Source organism: Leptodactylus fuscus, chromosome 4, assembly GCF_031893055.1.
Source record: "Leptodactylus fuscus isolate aLepFus1 chromosome 4, aLepFus1.hap2, whole genome shotgun sequence".
Taxonomy (NCBI): domain Eukaryota; kingdom Metazoa; phylum Chordata; class Amphibia; order Anura; family Leptodactylidae; genus Leptodactylus; species Leptodactylus fuscus.
Window position 1 is genome coordinate 133,501,391 of NC_134268.1, and position 16,477 is coordinate 133,517,867.

Here is a 16,477-nt window from a genome sequence, read left to right on the forward strand (position 1 = left end):
TTGTGCACCCTCGGCTCTGCTACATCAGAGCCGAGGGTGCGCTTGAACCCTTGTGCACCCTCGGCTCTGCTACATCAGAGCCGAGGGTGCGCTTGAACCCTTGTGCACCCTCGGCTCTGCTACATCAGAGCCGAGGGTGCGCTTGAACCCTTGTGCACACTCTGCTTCATCAAGCTAATAGAATGCATTGGCCAGCGCTGATTGGCCAATGCATTCTATTAGCCCGATGAAGTAGAGCTGAATGTGTGTGCTAAGCACACACATTCAGCACTGCTTCATCACGCCAATACAATGCATTAGCCAGTGCTGATTGGCCAGAGTACGGAATTCGGCCAATCAGCGCTGGCTCTGCTGGAGGAGGCGGAGTCTAAGGTCGGACCTGAATGGAGACTGGTGTGGAGCGATCTTAGACTCCGCCTCCTCCAGCAGAGCCAGCGCTGATTGGTCGAGTTCCGTACTCTGGCCAATCAGCGCTGGCCAATGCATTCTATTAGCCCGATGAAGTAGAGCTGAATGTGTGTGCTTAGCACACACATTCAGCTCTACTTCATCGGGCTAATAGAATGCATTGGCCAATCAGCGCTGGCCAATGCATTCTATTAGCGTGAACTGAGTTTGCACAGGGGTTCTAGTGCACCCTCGGCTCTGCTACATCAGATTGCTACATCAGATGTAGCAGTGCCGAGTGTGCATCAGATGTGTAGTTGAGCAAAACTGACTCAGCACTGCTAAGTCTCTGCATTCGCATAGGAATGCATTGGCCAGCCTTCGGCCAATCAGCGCTGGCTCTGCCGGAGGAGGCGGAGTCTAAGGTCGGACCTGAATGGAGACTGGTGTGGAGAGATCTTAGACTCCGCCTCCTCCAGCAGAGCCAGCGCTGATTGGTCGAGTTCCGTACTCTGGCCAATCAGCACTGGCCAATTCATTTCTATGGGGAAAAGTTAGCTTGCGAAAATCGCAAACTGACAGCGATTTCCATGAAATAAAGTGACTTTTATGCCCCCAGACATGCTTCCCCTGCTGTCCCAGTGTCATTCCAGGGTGTTGGTATCATTTCCTGGGGTGTCATAGTGGACTTGGTGACCCTCCAGACACGAATTTAGGTTTCCCCCTTAACGAGTTTATGTTCCCCATAGACTATAATGGGGTTCGAAACCCATTCGAACACTCGAACAGTGAGCGGCTGTTCAAATCGAATTTCGAACCTCGAACATTTTAGTGTTCGCTCATCTCTAAAAGTGACATATATAAGTCTATGGAAAAACAGATGATAAGCAGTGGATACAAACTCTGACTTTAACCATACACTCACCGGCCACTTTATTAGGTACACCATGCTAGTAACGGGTTGGACCCCCTTTTGCCTTCAGAACTGCCTCAATTCTTCGTGGCATAGATTCAACAAGGTGCTGGAAGCATTCCTCAGAGATTTTGGTCCATATTGACATGATGGCATCACACAGTTGCCGCAGATTTGTCGGCTGCACATCCATGATGTGAATCTCCCGTTCCACCACATCCCAAAGATGCTCTATTGGATTGAGATCTGGTGACTGTGGAGGCCATTGGAGTACAGTGAACTCATTGTCATGTTCAAGAAACCAGTCTGAGATGATTCCAGCTTTATGACATGGCGCATTATCCTGCTGAAAGTAGCCATCAGATGTTGGGTACATTGTGGTCATAAAGGGATGGACATGGTCAGCAACAATACTCAGGTAGGCTTTGGCGTTGCAACGATGCTCAATTGGTACCAAGGGGCCCAAAGAGTGCCAAGAAAATATTCCCCACACCATGACACCACCACCACGAGCCTGAACCGTTGATACAAGGCAGGATGGATCCATGCTTTCATGTTGTTGACGCCAAATTCTGACCCTACCATCCGAATCTCGCAGCAGAAATCGAGACTCATCAGACCAGGCAACGTTTTTCCAATCTTCAATTGTCCAATTTCGATGAGCTTGTGCAAATTGTAGCCTCAGTTTCCTGTTCTTAGCTGAAAGGAGTGGCACCCGGTGTGGTCTTCTGCTGCTGTAGCCCATCTGCCTCAAAGTTCGACGTACTGTGCGTTCAGAGATGCTCTTCTGGCTACCTTGGTTGTAACGGGTGGCTATTTGAGTCACTGTTGCCTTTCTATCAGCTCGAACCAGTCTGGCCATTCTCCTCTGACCTCTGGCATCAACAACGCATTTCCGCCCACAGAACTGCCGCTCACTGGATGTTTTTTCTTTTTCGGACCATTCTCTGTAAACCCTAGAGATGGTTGTGCGTGAAAATCCCAGTAGATCAGCAGTTTCTGAAATACTCAGACCAGCCCTTCTGGCACCAACAACCATGCCACGTTCAAAGGCACTCAAATTACCTTTCTTCCCCATACTGATGCTCGGTTTGAACTGCAGGAGATTGTCTTGACCATGTCTACATGCCTAAATGCACTGAGTTGCCGCCATGTGATTGGCTGATTAGAAATTAAGTGTTAACGAGCAGTTGGACAGGTGTACCTAATAAAGTGGCCGGTGAGTGTACACTTCGCTGTCACTCGCTTTTGCACATTTAAAATTTAAGATACTCAAAAAATTACCATTTTAAGGGGGGAAAGGTGTTGGCCTGTGTTTTTTTTAAGCACACATGTTTTCATGACTTGTAAGTGCTACAGGGCTTATTGTTGTTTGGGAGAATGTGTGGCTGTGAACTACTTGAAAAGTGATTAAAAAAGGATGGGAGCAGATATGAAATATATTGAAATATATTTTTTTCATACCAATACATACCATACCAACCTAATAACACATTAATTTAATAGGGAATGCATGGTTGTAATTTATAGTATACAAAAATATTTTTTCACCACCAGAAGCAAAACTGTAACAATGCAGTTACATGATGAGAATCTGCATAACTAATCATATGCTAAATAGATGTCAGTCAAATGTATGCATTAGATAGCAGGATGGTAGTCTCATGTTCGATGCTATAGTGGATGGTTAGATATGGAGCCTGAAAGTCAAAAGTTCAAAATATTGTTACCCTTTTGCTCATCGGTGTATGCTCTATACACACTGACATAGACTGCCCACAGTGGGTAACATTAGAATCTACTCTGGTTGCTCCAACTTCATTCCGGGACCATTTATGGTCCTGTCATTAACCTTCCACCTGATCCCAGAGACGCTAAGATGTTTGACTATATCCTACTGCTCTTGCAAAACACATTTCCAGTATAAGCTGCTGGAGACATGCCAGTTTTAGGCTACTTAACAAGTCCCCTGTGATAAATGAGATTTCACTAGGGAATGTTTCATCTGTTCTCACTCCCTATTATCCTCCTCCAAGGCTTTCCACATTTTTCAGGTTTTCCACTTCGTACAAAAGTTAACCATGAATAATCTTATAAGCAATACTACCAGCTTTGAACATATGTGCCTCTTTTGTGTATAGTGCATTGATTGCCCATACTCCTACCATTAAATTAGGTTTTATGACCGCCTGGAAAAAGGGTTGATTTTATAATGTGTCGCATGGGACACGCAGCACACTGAACAGTCACACAAAAATCCAACCCACTCGATCTTATGTCCCATCTCAATGTCACATGTGACATCGCTCCAGTAGACAGCAATTCTGTTGCATGCAACAGTGAATTGGGTACAACAATTGCTGTCTTTGTAATGTTTGCTGAAATTTTGTATACTCCATTTTTTTTATTTTTTTTTTATTAATGTGCATTTGTGCACGTATATAAAGTTAATTACAAGCTTTAAAGTATTTTTAAAAAAATTAAAAATAAAAACAAGCAATCGCAGACTCCTGCATATTGGAGCAACATTGCATCAAACTAAAGTCGCATGATTTTAATGCGATTTTTGAAATATACAACAAATCTTCCTGTGTAGATGCATTTTAAATAGAGATGATCGAACACTATTCGAAACAGCCATTTCGAATAGCACGCTCCCATAGAAATGAATGGACGTAGCCGGCATGCAGGGGGTTAAGCGGCCGGCCACCGGCAAAGTCAGCGTGCTGGCCGCTTCCATTCATTTCTATGGGAGCATGCTATTCGAAACGGCTGTTTCAAATAGTGTTCTCTCATTTCTAATTTTAAAGTACCTTAACGAAATTGGTCCCTTAAGAACTCGACATTTTGGGGGTATACCATCCACAAACTATTATTAAACTCTGGGGTCTTTTCAGATTCTAAATCAGGGGTCTCAAAGTCGCGGCCCGCAGGCCAATAGTTTGCGGCCCCCGGCGGACATCCCAACATCCGCCGTAATAGTACGGCGCATGCCAGGTGTGTAAGTATGGCAACCGTCCAGGAGCCGGGCGCCCGCCATAGCCACCGGGTGTCTACTGAATTAAGCAGTAGACAACCGGCGCTAATGTCTCCGATTGGTCCCGGGACCAATCGGAGGCATTAACCCCTCCAGCGCCACGGTGAAAGGCGCCGGAGGCGCCATTTTCCCGGCGGCGCATGGGCGCCACCATTTTGCCGGTGATCGCTGGAGCAAGCTACAGGGCCGACGTCACGTTGCCATGACAGCCGGGAGCCTGTACAAGGCTCCCAGGCTTGTCTGCAACCTCTTTCTTTTGCAGGCTGGTCTATGCAGCCTGCAAAAGAAATGATGATATTTTGCAATACATTAGCATTGTAATGCATTGCATTAGTGATCAGACCTCCCTGGGGTTCAACACCCCTAGGGGGTCTAATAAATGCAAAAAAAAAAAAAAAAAGTAAAAAAAGTAAAAAAAATATATAAAAAAATATAAAAAGTATTAAAAATTTAAATCGCCCCCCTTTCCCTAGAACACATATAAAGTAGTTAAATACTGTGAAACACATACAACCGCCGTTTTTTCACTGTTTGGATTGATAAAAAATTTGAATAAAAAGTGATCAAAGCAATAACATTTCCCGAAAATGGTAGAACTAAAAAGTACACCCGGCCCCGCAAAAAAGGCGCACTATGCATCCCCGTACATGGACGTATAAAATGTTACGGCTGTCAGAATATGGTGACTTTTAGAAAAAAAAAAAAATGCCAAAACCTGATGCGGCCCAGCCTCACCCAGACGCTACCTCCAGCGGCCCCTGGGTAAATTGAGTTTGAGACCCCAGCTCTAAATGATTGGAGGCCCAGGGGAGGTGACAAACATAAAAACCATAAAACGTTAACAGTAACAACCCAAAGGAAGCAGATGATTCCAGCGCGACTCCATTGTTGACAATATTCATGTCATAAATATTTCAATTAACATAATTCGAAGTTGTTAAAATAACTTAGAAATTCAACCAGCAATTACAGTTGTAGTAATTAAGAATCTTAATTGTCTCTTTAAGGACTGTGAAATTGTGAGCTATGTTGAAGAGATCTGTGGATGTTGTGGTATGTATATGATATGTTTAGTAGATTGATCCACCATATAGTTTTATAAAACAGATTAATCAAAAATATGTTTTAATACTCTTTTGATAGCTTGCTACAGAACCTGCCAACCTACGGATGTGGTGTTTGTAATAGACAGTTCTGAAAGCGTTGGCAAAACAAATTTCGAGCTTGCCAAAAATTTTGTGATGAGCATTGCGAACAGAATAGATAAAATGAGCAAAAATGAATCAGACCTCACAGGTAACAAGCTTTTGTTTTTTTTAAATTTTTATGTATTATAAGCACAAGTTTATGCAGGACCTGTCATGTAAAATCTGTCATTAGCAGAAAGATTTCCTATTCCTATTCACGTCAGTGCGAAGTTCAGGCAGAATCCATTTGAAGATAGGGCAGGATGCTCATTTTTTCAGCTAGTACAAAATGAAACATCTGCCACTGGTTGAATTGTTCAAATAATAATAATAATAATACAGACCTATACATGCTGTTTTTGTAGGAAGATTTAATAAATCTTCTCCCAAGGCACAGTTCTCTTGTAGCTAGGCTTCCTTCAATACTTCAATGTATTTTATAGTTTTTTTCTTTTTATCGTCACAACAAGTAATATGCAAATCTGTCTCCCAAGATGTAAATAGGGAGACAGTGTCTCTGTTATGCTGCCCTCTATAAAGTGCTTCCTATAGAGGGCAGCATAAAAGAGGCACTGTCTTCCCTATTTACATTTTGGGAGACATATTTGCATATTCCTCCCATGATCCCTTACAGTGGAGCGACTATGGCTCTATAAGCCTCCACACACCTAATAGGTGGTCTCTCCTTAAGGAGTGACAATATGCCCATAATCTTTCCAAGTAATAGTGCAGGGAAACATCACTAAACTATATAATGACTACTGTGTTTATGTGCACAGTTTGAAACTTAGATTCGTTATATGACAGTGTTCTGGAGTACAGGGATGATATTTTGGTGCACATTTGGTGTAAGTTCCTTTCTTGCACCAAACATATGCCACAGCCCCTGTTCTGTTCTGTAGGCGGAGAAGGGCCAGCAAGGGTGGGGGCTCATTTGCTCAACACATTAATGACAACTCGAGCCAGTTTACTAGCATGAGTTATAATGGAAATCTGCACAAGTTAAATAAGTTATGTCCTTTCTGTCGTGGCCTTCATTAAGACTGGCATATAAAATTAATAAATCTGTCCCATTGTTTAAATATTCTGAAGAACCATAAACGATAATAATAATACATATGTCATGTTTTAAGGGTCTCGACTGGGTGTGGTGCAATACAGTCATCAAGGAGCAATCCAAGCAATCAGAATGGATGATCCCACTATCACATCAAAGGCCTCTTTTATTTCTAAAGTGAAATCAATGGAATGGTTGGCAGGTGGAACATGGACCCCATCGGCGCTCAAGTACACGTATGAGCAGCTTATACGTCCAAACCAAAGAGCTGTAAGCAAAGTGGTTGCATTTGTAATCACAGATGGACGCTACGATCCCAAGGACATAGACAAGTTGGAGTCCCTTTGTAAAGGAGTTGAAGTATATGCAATTGCTATAGGAGATTTATTTACTAGCAGTTCAGAAAGAAAAGATTTGGAGAAAATCGCCTGCAATATCAGTAACAGGGTGAAACATTTGAGACTATATGCTGAACTGGCATCTGAGGATTTCCTACAGGAAATGGAGACTATATTTTGTCCAGGTATGACAATTTTAAATTACTTCTCTACTTTTACCCTAGCTTTTACAAATGTTAAATTTACAATCCTAGAAAAAAATATTTTATTTAATATTTTCCAGAGCCATTGATATTTTGCCCAGATCAGAGCTGCAAACAGTGTAAGTAATTAATGTTTCTAAATTTAATTTTTTATATAAAAACACTGGTATTATTTGTATAAAACATGAACGAAAGAAATACGATATAGATGTTCTGCACACCCAACATTTTACATTGACCAACTGTAAAAAGTTACTTTTTTTTTTTTTTTTTTTTACATGGGATGCTATTGCTGTTAAGGTGTTTAATTTTTTTCATTGTTGCAATCTTAAAGGGGGTCTCAAAGTCTCAAGGATCCTATCTAAACTGTTTGCATATGTAAATTGAAGAGTTTTCCTTAAAGGGGTTTTCTGGGCTAAAAATCTTTTTTCAAAAAAAGGTCTGTTAGTGCTATTAATAGTTTAATAAGTGAACCTACGTAACTGTACCAGTTTTTTGGGTGATTTCTGGGTTTCCCTGTGAGATCCTGACATCTACTGCATTTGTTTATATGGGCATCTTCCCGTTCTGTGTTTTCCTACAACTACCATGATGCCTTGAGCTTCACTCAAAGCAGACTCACACCACCTCCCTCTCTCACTCCCCCCTCCCTTTCTCAAACCTTTCTCCTCCCTGTTTGCCTAGCTAGCCTGCCCACTACTAGCCCTTCCTAACTAACTCAACCCCCTCCATCCCATCATATGTACCTATCTTCCGGCCCAGACCTTTTGGGCAAGTAATGTCTTTTCTTCTTCGTATGCTGGCACTCTGATTCTATTGCGCAGGCTTGGGCAGCTGTCAGACGCAAGAAGAAGAGGTCACCCAGAAGAAGTGACATTCCGTATCCAGAAGATCTGGACCGGAAGACAGGTAAGTATGATAGGAGGAGATGGTTAGTATAGGTGACGTTCCATTTTCCCCCCTTCTGGAAACAGAACATCACCGGAAAATGTGCTTTGGGTGGTCACATGACCACCCCGTCAATCTAGGTAAATATGAATTTTTGATACACTAAGTAATTTAGAAGGTAGGCGGGAGAATGGTGTTAATTCAGAAATATCAATTTATCCTGGACAACCCCTTTAATACGTTTCTTTAGAAAGGCATCATGACTCACTCTGGAGGGAAGGCGGTCTGAGTTCTTGGGATCGTGCTTGCTCTCAGAGTTGTTATGTCTTGTAGAGATGAGCGAGTAGTATTCGATCGAATACTCGTATCGGTCGAATATCAAGCGGGAAAATTCCATTGAATTCAATGCAAAAACCTCCTCGTGCTCCTCATCCTGCTACTTCCGGAACCTGGAGGATCCAAGGTGTCGAACTTTGGTTTCCATGGAAACCGGAACAACATTCCCGTTTTTTCCCATAGACTATAATAGGATTCGATATTCGAACGAATACTACTCGCTCATCTCTAATCTCTTGCTATTGTGTCTGGATAATCGGGTCAGCTAATTGCATTTTGCTCGTACATAGGAGCTGAGTGCATGTTGGTAGCTTGTAAGTTTTTCTTTCTCTCCAAACCTGTGTAATGTAAAATACATTTACTGTGCATATTATTTGATCTGAATTTATATTAGATTTCTAGTAATCCTAATAAATAATCTTTCATGGTATAGGCGATGTCTATATCTACTGAAGTACTTCATAGTGTCAATATAAAACATCAAAAAGATTACAGCTCTACTTTGATGCTATCTGATATATTCCAGTCAAATGTTGATACCTCAAAAGTGACCCTTGCAATCCAGAGTTTCAGGATATAAGATGTGGCATCCAGAATTATTTTGTGTAAATAAAATATAACTTTTAATTTGTTATATAAAAATATTTGTTATATAAAAAACAGCCAAAAAGAAGACAGGCGGAGATGACAGGTGGTGAGATTTATAGCTTATGCATTTTCAGATGAACAGCCCCTTAGTCATAGCAATTTTTAAGCTATAACTAAGAGGCAGTTTGCCTCGAAATGTGTAAGCAATAAAACTCACTGCCAGTCTTTGTCCTTTATAAAAAGAGCAATGGAACCGCACACTGATTAATATGGGGTTTGGGTGCTAGCAGACAAAGAGTCCTGCGACTCACGTACAATGTGGAGTAATGCTGCTGCACACCATATGCATGTGAAAACGTGAGATTTATTGGTACATATACGCCATGGATTGGGTAAACAGGTTTGTAAAGCATAAGGAACAACTAGATAATTTCAGTTAATGTTTCGGTCATATTAACCCTTCATCAGATGCGATCTAGTAATAGGCAGAGTACGCAGCGGCCCATGACCCCGCTGCGTACTCTGCCTATTACTAGATCGCATCTGATGAAGGTCTAATATGACCGAAACATTAACTGAAATGATCTAGTTGTTCCTTATGCTTTACAAACCTGTTTACCCAATCCATGGCGTATATGTACCAATAAATCTCACGTTTTCGCAGTCTTTGTCCTTTATGGCTGTTTTTTAATATGAAGAATTAAAAGTTGTTGTATTTTATTTATAAAAATTGGTGCTGCATTCCACACATTAAAATTTCATAGTGTTCTGTCCAGCAAACAGTCAAATCCCACCCCCAGCTTTTTGAAAAATACATGAAGTGAGAAGAAGAGAGAGCAAGCAAACTGGTAAAAGAGGGAGATGGGAAACCCTTTTAAACCTTTCACTGCTAGTGGTTGTCAGACATTTTGCACTAATGGTAAATAGGACAATTCACACTTTTGAAAAACCTGATTTCCAAATTCTTACTCAAAAATTCAAACCTCCCCCATATCTATATATTTTATGAAAGTAGACACTTGCATCATTTTCAAAATGAGATTTGTCACTGTATATGTAACATCTATGCCTATTCGGGTCTCTGCGCCACCCTCCTCGCGCACGCTGCGGCACAGGAGGCATGTTCAGTTTGATTCCTTGCTAAGAGTGTTTTGTTGCTTTGTCTGAACACTGCTCTATTACCTATCCTCTGTAACTAAATTTCTACCACACCCATCTCCTGCACCTTGTTTCCCTCTCTCCATCAAATAGTTGATCTTAGCCTTGCCTATGTGATTGACAACCTGTCTACCAATCAAGTCTGGGGCAGGTCCGGGGCTTTCTATGTACAGGTCATCAGCCCACACAGGTTTGCAGGCTATTTTGACTCTTTTCTGTGACTTTGTCCTCGCTACCTTCTTACTTTCTCTTACTATTGTGTTACTGACCTTTGGCTTCCCTTGTGACTACTCTTTTGGATTATGATTTTTTACTGCTTTGTTTGTCTCACTTGCTTTGACCTTTGCTTGCTGACTTTGCTTCTGTGTTGTTTTGTTCTGTCTTGTTCTGAGTGTCACTTATTTCACAGAAGGGATCGCCGCCCAGTTGCTCCTGTCATTAGGACAGTTTTGGCAATTAGGTAGGGGCAGGGACTGGGTCAAGTTAAGTGCTCACTGTCTGTCTTCCCCTTCTTCCATTGTTCCAGCAGCAGTGCTAGGGAATTACACACCTAGCCTTCCCTTACAGTACATGAACAGGCATATTAATGCAATTTTGATTTATAGTGTATGTTTTATAAAAATAAAATCATATAAATTTATATTAGTGGCGAAAAGTGTAAATCATGTAATTCAACATGTGAAAAGTTAGGCCTACACTGGCATATACGTATCTTCAGAAACTCGCCAGAACTGGAAGCAAGAAATAGCTATTTTAGCCCGGGACCAAATGTTGAGAAAACACCACAATTTGGCAGCAGCAGAAGTGCCACAGCAGAAACCCACTTTGTTGTACAGTACCTGCAAAGTGGATGGGATTCTGGATAATCCCATCCAGACATTGCAGAAATAAACGTTGCATTTTTGTAAATTGCAACGTCAGTTATACCTACAGAAATCAAAAGGTTTAATAGGGACAGAAAGTCCACATAGGGAAACTCTGCACACTGCATGTGAAAAGTGCTATGGAAACATCATGATGCGTTTCTTCCGAAGTCTTTTCTTGAAGCAGCACTTTTCTCTCAACATGATTCATGCGGAAACCACACGAATCCTATTATAGTCTATGGCGTCCGTTTGGTTTCCATAGGTAACCGTTCTTTAATGCGTATAGGTTTCCATTTGGGGGGGTCCCCAAGCAGACTTCCCGAGTGGAAACCCAAATGCAGATGTGAACCGGGCCTTAGCCTTAAGCTGCAAATGTTAAAAAAGTCAATCGACCTGTAGCATGTAGGCATTATACTCTTTGAAAAACACGTGCAACCCTAAACCTTATACATTTAAAAGTAGATTACCTGAGGATAACTTTTTTCTCAATTGGTTATCGATAGCCATGTCTACCTTATCATTACTGTGTGACAAATGCAAATTATTTTATTTTTATTTTTTAAAAAGTGCATTAAAACATATATTTGCAGCTAAAACTCATATTCAATTGAACATTCACTCTCACAACAAATAAAAAATAGATCACGGTATACACAATATATATATACCACAGACATCAACATCAATAAGAGCTTATACTCTCAAAAACATTGAAACAGAAGTCAATATCTAAGGGAGCGTTTACACTACCGTCGGTGCCCGACAGGTAGTGTCCGCTCCTAGTGTCCGCTCAAAATCTGTCACGGACATTAGGAGCGGACACTAGCTGTGTCCGTGACACCTGCCATTCATTTCAATGGGCATCGGCTGCGTTCTTTTGCACTCCGTGCCCGTCCTTCCCTGTACGCAAGTGAAGATGTCGACTTCTCAAGCGGACAGAAAAACCCTACATGCAGGGTTCTTCTGTCCGCTTGAGAAGTCCCTACTTTGGCTGGAGGGGGAGAACACTTTACCATCTAATTTCTCAGGATTCACAAGGGTTATCAAGAAGATCTTACATTCATTTTAAAGATTAGAATATCTTTAGAATGTATTTGGCAGGGAAAGGTACCCCCCTTCCAAAAAAGTTAAAAAAATAAATAAATCAGAAATGAATTGTGCACAAACTTTGTAATATATCAAGTTGAGTTACTTTTTATATATTAATCTATGGTGACAATAGGCCTAGAAGGCTTAAATAACTGCTATTGTTACAGCATATAATACTGCTGTGCTAGAGATAAAAGGCAATAAATCTATTAAACTCCTCCTCTCCATAAAGCTCTGTGTCAGCAGGATACCGTTCTAAGCTCTTCTATGTAAACAAACAGGCTGATGCCATAACGTTCCTCATATTCATATATACTATTCATTTTTAAAAAGAAGGCAAACTTAGCCAACTTCCCCTGATACCCACCCGCCTTACCCTAATTAATAGCAAAACAGTCAGTGTCTGTCTCACACAGTGTAAGGTTTAACTAGTTCAGAGTGGATTATTTGGCAATGCAATTTACTCCATCTGCACTACTAACGTGCAAACTAATTAAGGCCAGACATGGTCATGATACTGCCAAAAAAAATAATTATGGGGTTTGGAAGGTGAAGAGTAGAGATGAGCGAATCAAAGCTGACTAAGTGGAATTCATTCTGAATTTCAGGAAAAATTCGAATTGCAGCAAATCCAGATTTCCTCACGCTTCATGGTAACGAATTGCATTTTTTCCTAAAATGACTGCTGCGCATGTTAGAACATAGGGCAATGAACTCTGGGAACGTGGGATCACCCACAATACCATGCGTACAGCCATTCAGCAGCCAGACAGCCCTGTGATGTCACAGCCCTATAAATACCCTCCACCATCTTGGATTCAAACATTTTCCATTGTACTTAATGCAGGGAGAGATGTCAGCAGGCGCTAGTGGTAGAAAAAAACCTCTGCAGTTATCTGTTATAAAGCAGTTATCTGTTCATTTGATCTAACAGTATGTCAGACAGAGAAACGACAGACCTGTACACGGGAGTAGACACAGGTCACAGCAGAGTAAGGGGGCATGGCAGCTGGGGTCACTTCCAGAGGCCTGAGCTCCCAGTGGCAACTAGCAGTCACGTCTTGATCAGCACCCCATCAGTTTTAGAATGGTTTACTTTGTCATCCACTTCGTCCCAAGTCACATCAGACACCCCCAGCCAAAAGTCGGGTGGGTTTGTCAGACCAACGCTTAGTTGGCATGGCCTAGGAACAGGCCCTGTGTCCTCACCTGTCCTCAGTCTGCCACTGTCTGTTTCTGTTCCCTCAGCCAGAATGAAAATGAAAAATTTGCAGCTAACTTAACAGTTTATTGAAGAAGAAAAAAAAGAGGAATTTTTCATTTTCACATTTTTTAAAAAAGCTGTGGCATCAAAATGGTTCACTATACCCCTTAATATGTTCTATGAGGGGTGTAGTGTTCAGCAAAATCTTCCCTCCAAAAGTCACATAGCACTCATTCCAATCCAAACCCCCATGTACTCATACATCAGAGTACAACCACATGTGGGGTATTGCTGTGTTCAGGAGTAATTGTTTATCAAACTGTGGGGGGCTTTTCTCTTTTAACCCCTCGCAAAAATGAAAACTTTTGGGGATAAAGAGACATTTTAGTAAATTTTCATTTACAAATTCCAATGTTAATTAAATCTGTGAAACGGCTGTGGAATGAAAATACTGAGAATACCCCTTGATAAATTCTGTCAGGGGTGTAGTTTCCATTTTTTGGAGCGTTTCCATTGTATTGGTATTCTAGGGGGTCTACAAATGAGACATGGCACCTGAAAACTATCTGCTTTTCAAACATCAAATGTCGCTCCTTCCCATCCATGCACTGCCGTGTGACCAAACATCGAATTACATCCACATGTCGGGTATTTTTGTGCTTAGAAGAACTTGCATAACAATCTGAGTTGCATTTTCTCATTTAACCCTTTATGATTTTTTAATTTTAGGGCTAATGTATTATTGAAAAAAAAAAAAAAAATTAAATGTCTAAATTTCACCTCCATATTATTTTTAAAGAGGACCTTTCATCAGATTGGGCACATGCAGTTTTATATACTGCTGGAAAGCCGACAATGCGCTGAATTCAGCGCACTGTCGGCTTTCCCGATCTGTGCCCTGGGTAAAGCGCTATCAGTCCCGGTACCGTAGCGCTTTACAGTCAGAAGATTGTTTCTGACACTTAGCCAGGGATGCCCTTCTGCCCAGCACTGTACTGTGTGAGCGGGGAGGAACGCCCCCTCACAGTGCTTGTCCATAGACGAGTATTATCAGGAGGGGAGGGGGGCGTTCCTCCCGGCTCCACAGTACAGCACGATAGGCGCTGCTGGGCAGAAGGGCGTCCCTGGCTAAGTGTCAGAAACGCCCTTCTGACACTAAAGCCCTACGGTACCGGGACCGATAGCGCTTTACACCGGGCACAGATCGGGAAAGCCGATAGTGCGCTGAATTCAGCACACTGTTGGCTTTCCAGCAGTATATAAAACTGCCTCTGCCCGATCTGATGAAAGGTCCTCTTTAAATTCCTGTGAAATGCTTAAAGGGTTAGCAAGCTTTCCATGGGCTGGTTTGAATTATTTAATGGGTACAATTTTGAAAATTAGGTGATTTATGGGGGGTTTGTTATTTATAGACCTTTATAATCACCATCAGAACTACAGTGGTCCCTGAAAAATAGTTTGGGAAATTTTCTTGTAAATCTGGAAAATCGCTGTTACACTTGTAAGCCTTCTAACATCCGAAATAAATTAAAGGATGCTTAAAAGATGATGCCAATATAAAGAAGAGATATGGTAGATATTTATTAATGCATTTGGGTGGTATGACTATCGGCCTGAAAAGCAGAGCATTTCATATTTTGAAAATGGAGACTTTTTTTTTTCCAAATTTTCTATTTCAATAACTAAATACAAAAATATTGATTGTTTATCACCAATGTTTCATGAAATAATAATCTCAAAATCACTTGTGTAAGTTAAAGTGTGTCAATGTTATTGCCATTTATAGTGACATGTCAGTTTTGAAAAATGAGGCCATGTCTATAAGGTACTTTTAGGCTGTGTCTTTAAGGAGTTAAAGAAGTAGACCCACATTAATCCAGGATAGGTAATAAAAAATATATTATTGCTTGCATTCAACAGCTCCATTCAAGCAGGGGATGCAAGACCTCTTGTTAGTACCAAGGGTACTTAGACAACATGCACATCACGTGTGTGGCACCAGGCCGTGGTTGAATGGACAACACACGGATGTTGCCTGTGGTTCCACGGTCCTATTCATTGAAAACATACATGAATAGGACCTTTCCTGAGTTTTGCTTATGGCCCCATACACTGAACAAGGACCTGTGTATAGGGCCATAGAAATAAATGGATCAGTGTGCTAGTCTCTAATCTTGTGGATAAGTGATAAATATTTTTTCTTCAGAAACCCCTGTAACTAACGCTATTACAAGCTTCAGACTTGCAAGGATTTCTTTGCATTTTGTAATGAGAAGTAATAAGTTTTAGGTGCACATAGGCTGTTAATATATGACTATTATGATGATATTTGATACATTTTTTTAAAAAATTGAATCCTAACAGAATTTTTTTTGTGTATTGCAGCAGTGACGCTTGCGCCATTGGTAGGCCGACCTGTGGACATTGTTTTCTTTGTGGATGGTTCAGAAAGAATGGGCACAGAGAACTTTATTCAGGTGCTACAATTTATTAAGGACATAGCAGAAGAACTTAAGCTTGCTGTAAGTGACAACGATTCACATGGAGCTAGAATTTCAGTCATCCAATATGGAGGTGAAAATGAGCAAACCGTGCTTTTGGATTTCAGTTTCAACTTAACTAGCATTCAGACATTGCCCTCCAAAGCTGTATACTATGAATCATCCTCCCATATTGGCACGGGCATTCTGTATGCAATCAAAAACCTAGTACAAAGTAGGGCTGGTAGGTATAAAGGTGCACGAAAGAACACAGAAATCTTATTTGTGTTCATAACTGATGGCATGAACAGCAACAAGAACTTTATTCAGGCTGTGAATTCACTTAAAGAAAATGGCATTGTTACAAGTGTAATTGCCATTGGCACAGTGGTAAACATGGACAGACTGAATCAACTGACTCTAAAAGACAACACATCGCTGTTCAGGCTTCAAACATTTCAGCAACTATTTTCCACAACATTTATAAAGCACATTGTCAAGTGGCTGGGATAAGCAGCACAATGAAGATGGCTGAATTTAAGGCTTTTAACTTTGGGATATGGGCATTTATGTTAATAAATTCAAGAAGAATTGTCATAAGTTTTAACATTTACAAGCAAATAATTATATGTAATGTATTACAATTACAAATGTATAAGTCTCATTACAGGTAAATAAATGGGATTATAGGCATTAAGATACAAACTATCTCTGCTGAGGTTTTCTTTATTTCTATACTGTAAAAG

General features: G+C 40.9%; 1 protein-coding gene across 1 annotated transcript in view; it reads left to right on the forward strand.

The window, feature by feature from the left end:
- The window catches only part of LOC142200617 (uncharacterized), a 109,596-nt gene extending 93,324 nt beyond the window's left edge, over positions 1 to 16,272 (forward strand). Inside the window, exons 25-29 of the mRNA XM_075271093.1 lie at positions 5,345 to 5,390; positions 5,481 to 5,633; positions 6,658 to 7,104; positions 7,203 to 7,241; positions 15,637 to 16,272. Coding sequence (XP_075127194.1) covers positions 5,345 to 5,390; positions 5,481 to 5,633; positions 6,658 to 7,104; positions 7,203 to 7,241; positions 15,637 to 16,244 — 1,293 coding nt within the window. The 3' untranslated portion in view covers positions 16,245 to 16,272. The remainder of the gene's footprint in view (positions 1 to 5,344; positions 5,391 to 5,480; positions 5,634 to 6,657; positions 7,105 to 7,202; positions 7,242 to 15,636) is intronic.
- The last annotated feature ends 205 nt before the right edge of the window (positions 16,273 to 16,477 follow it).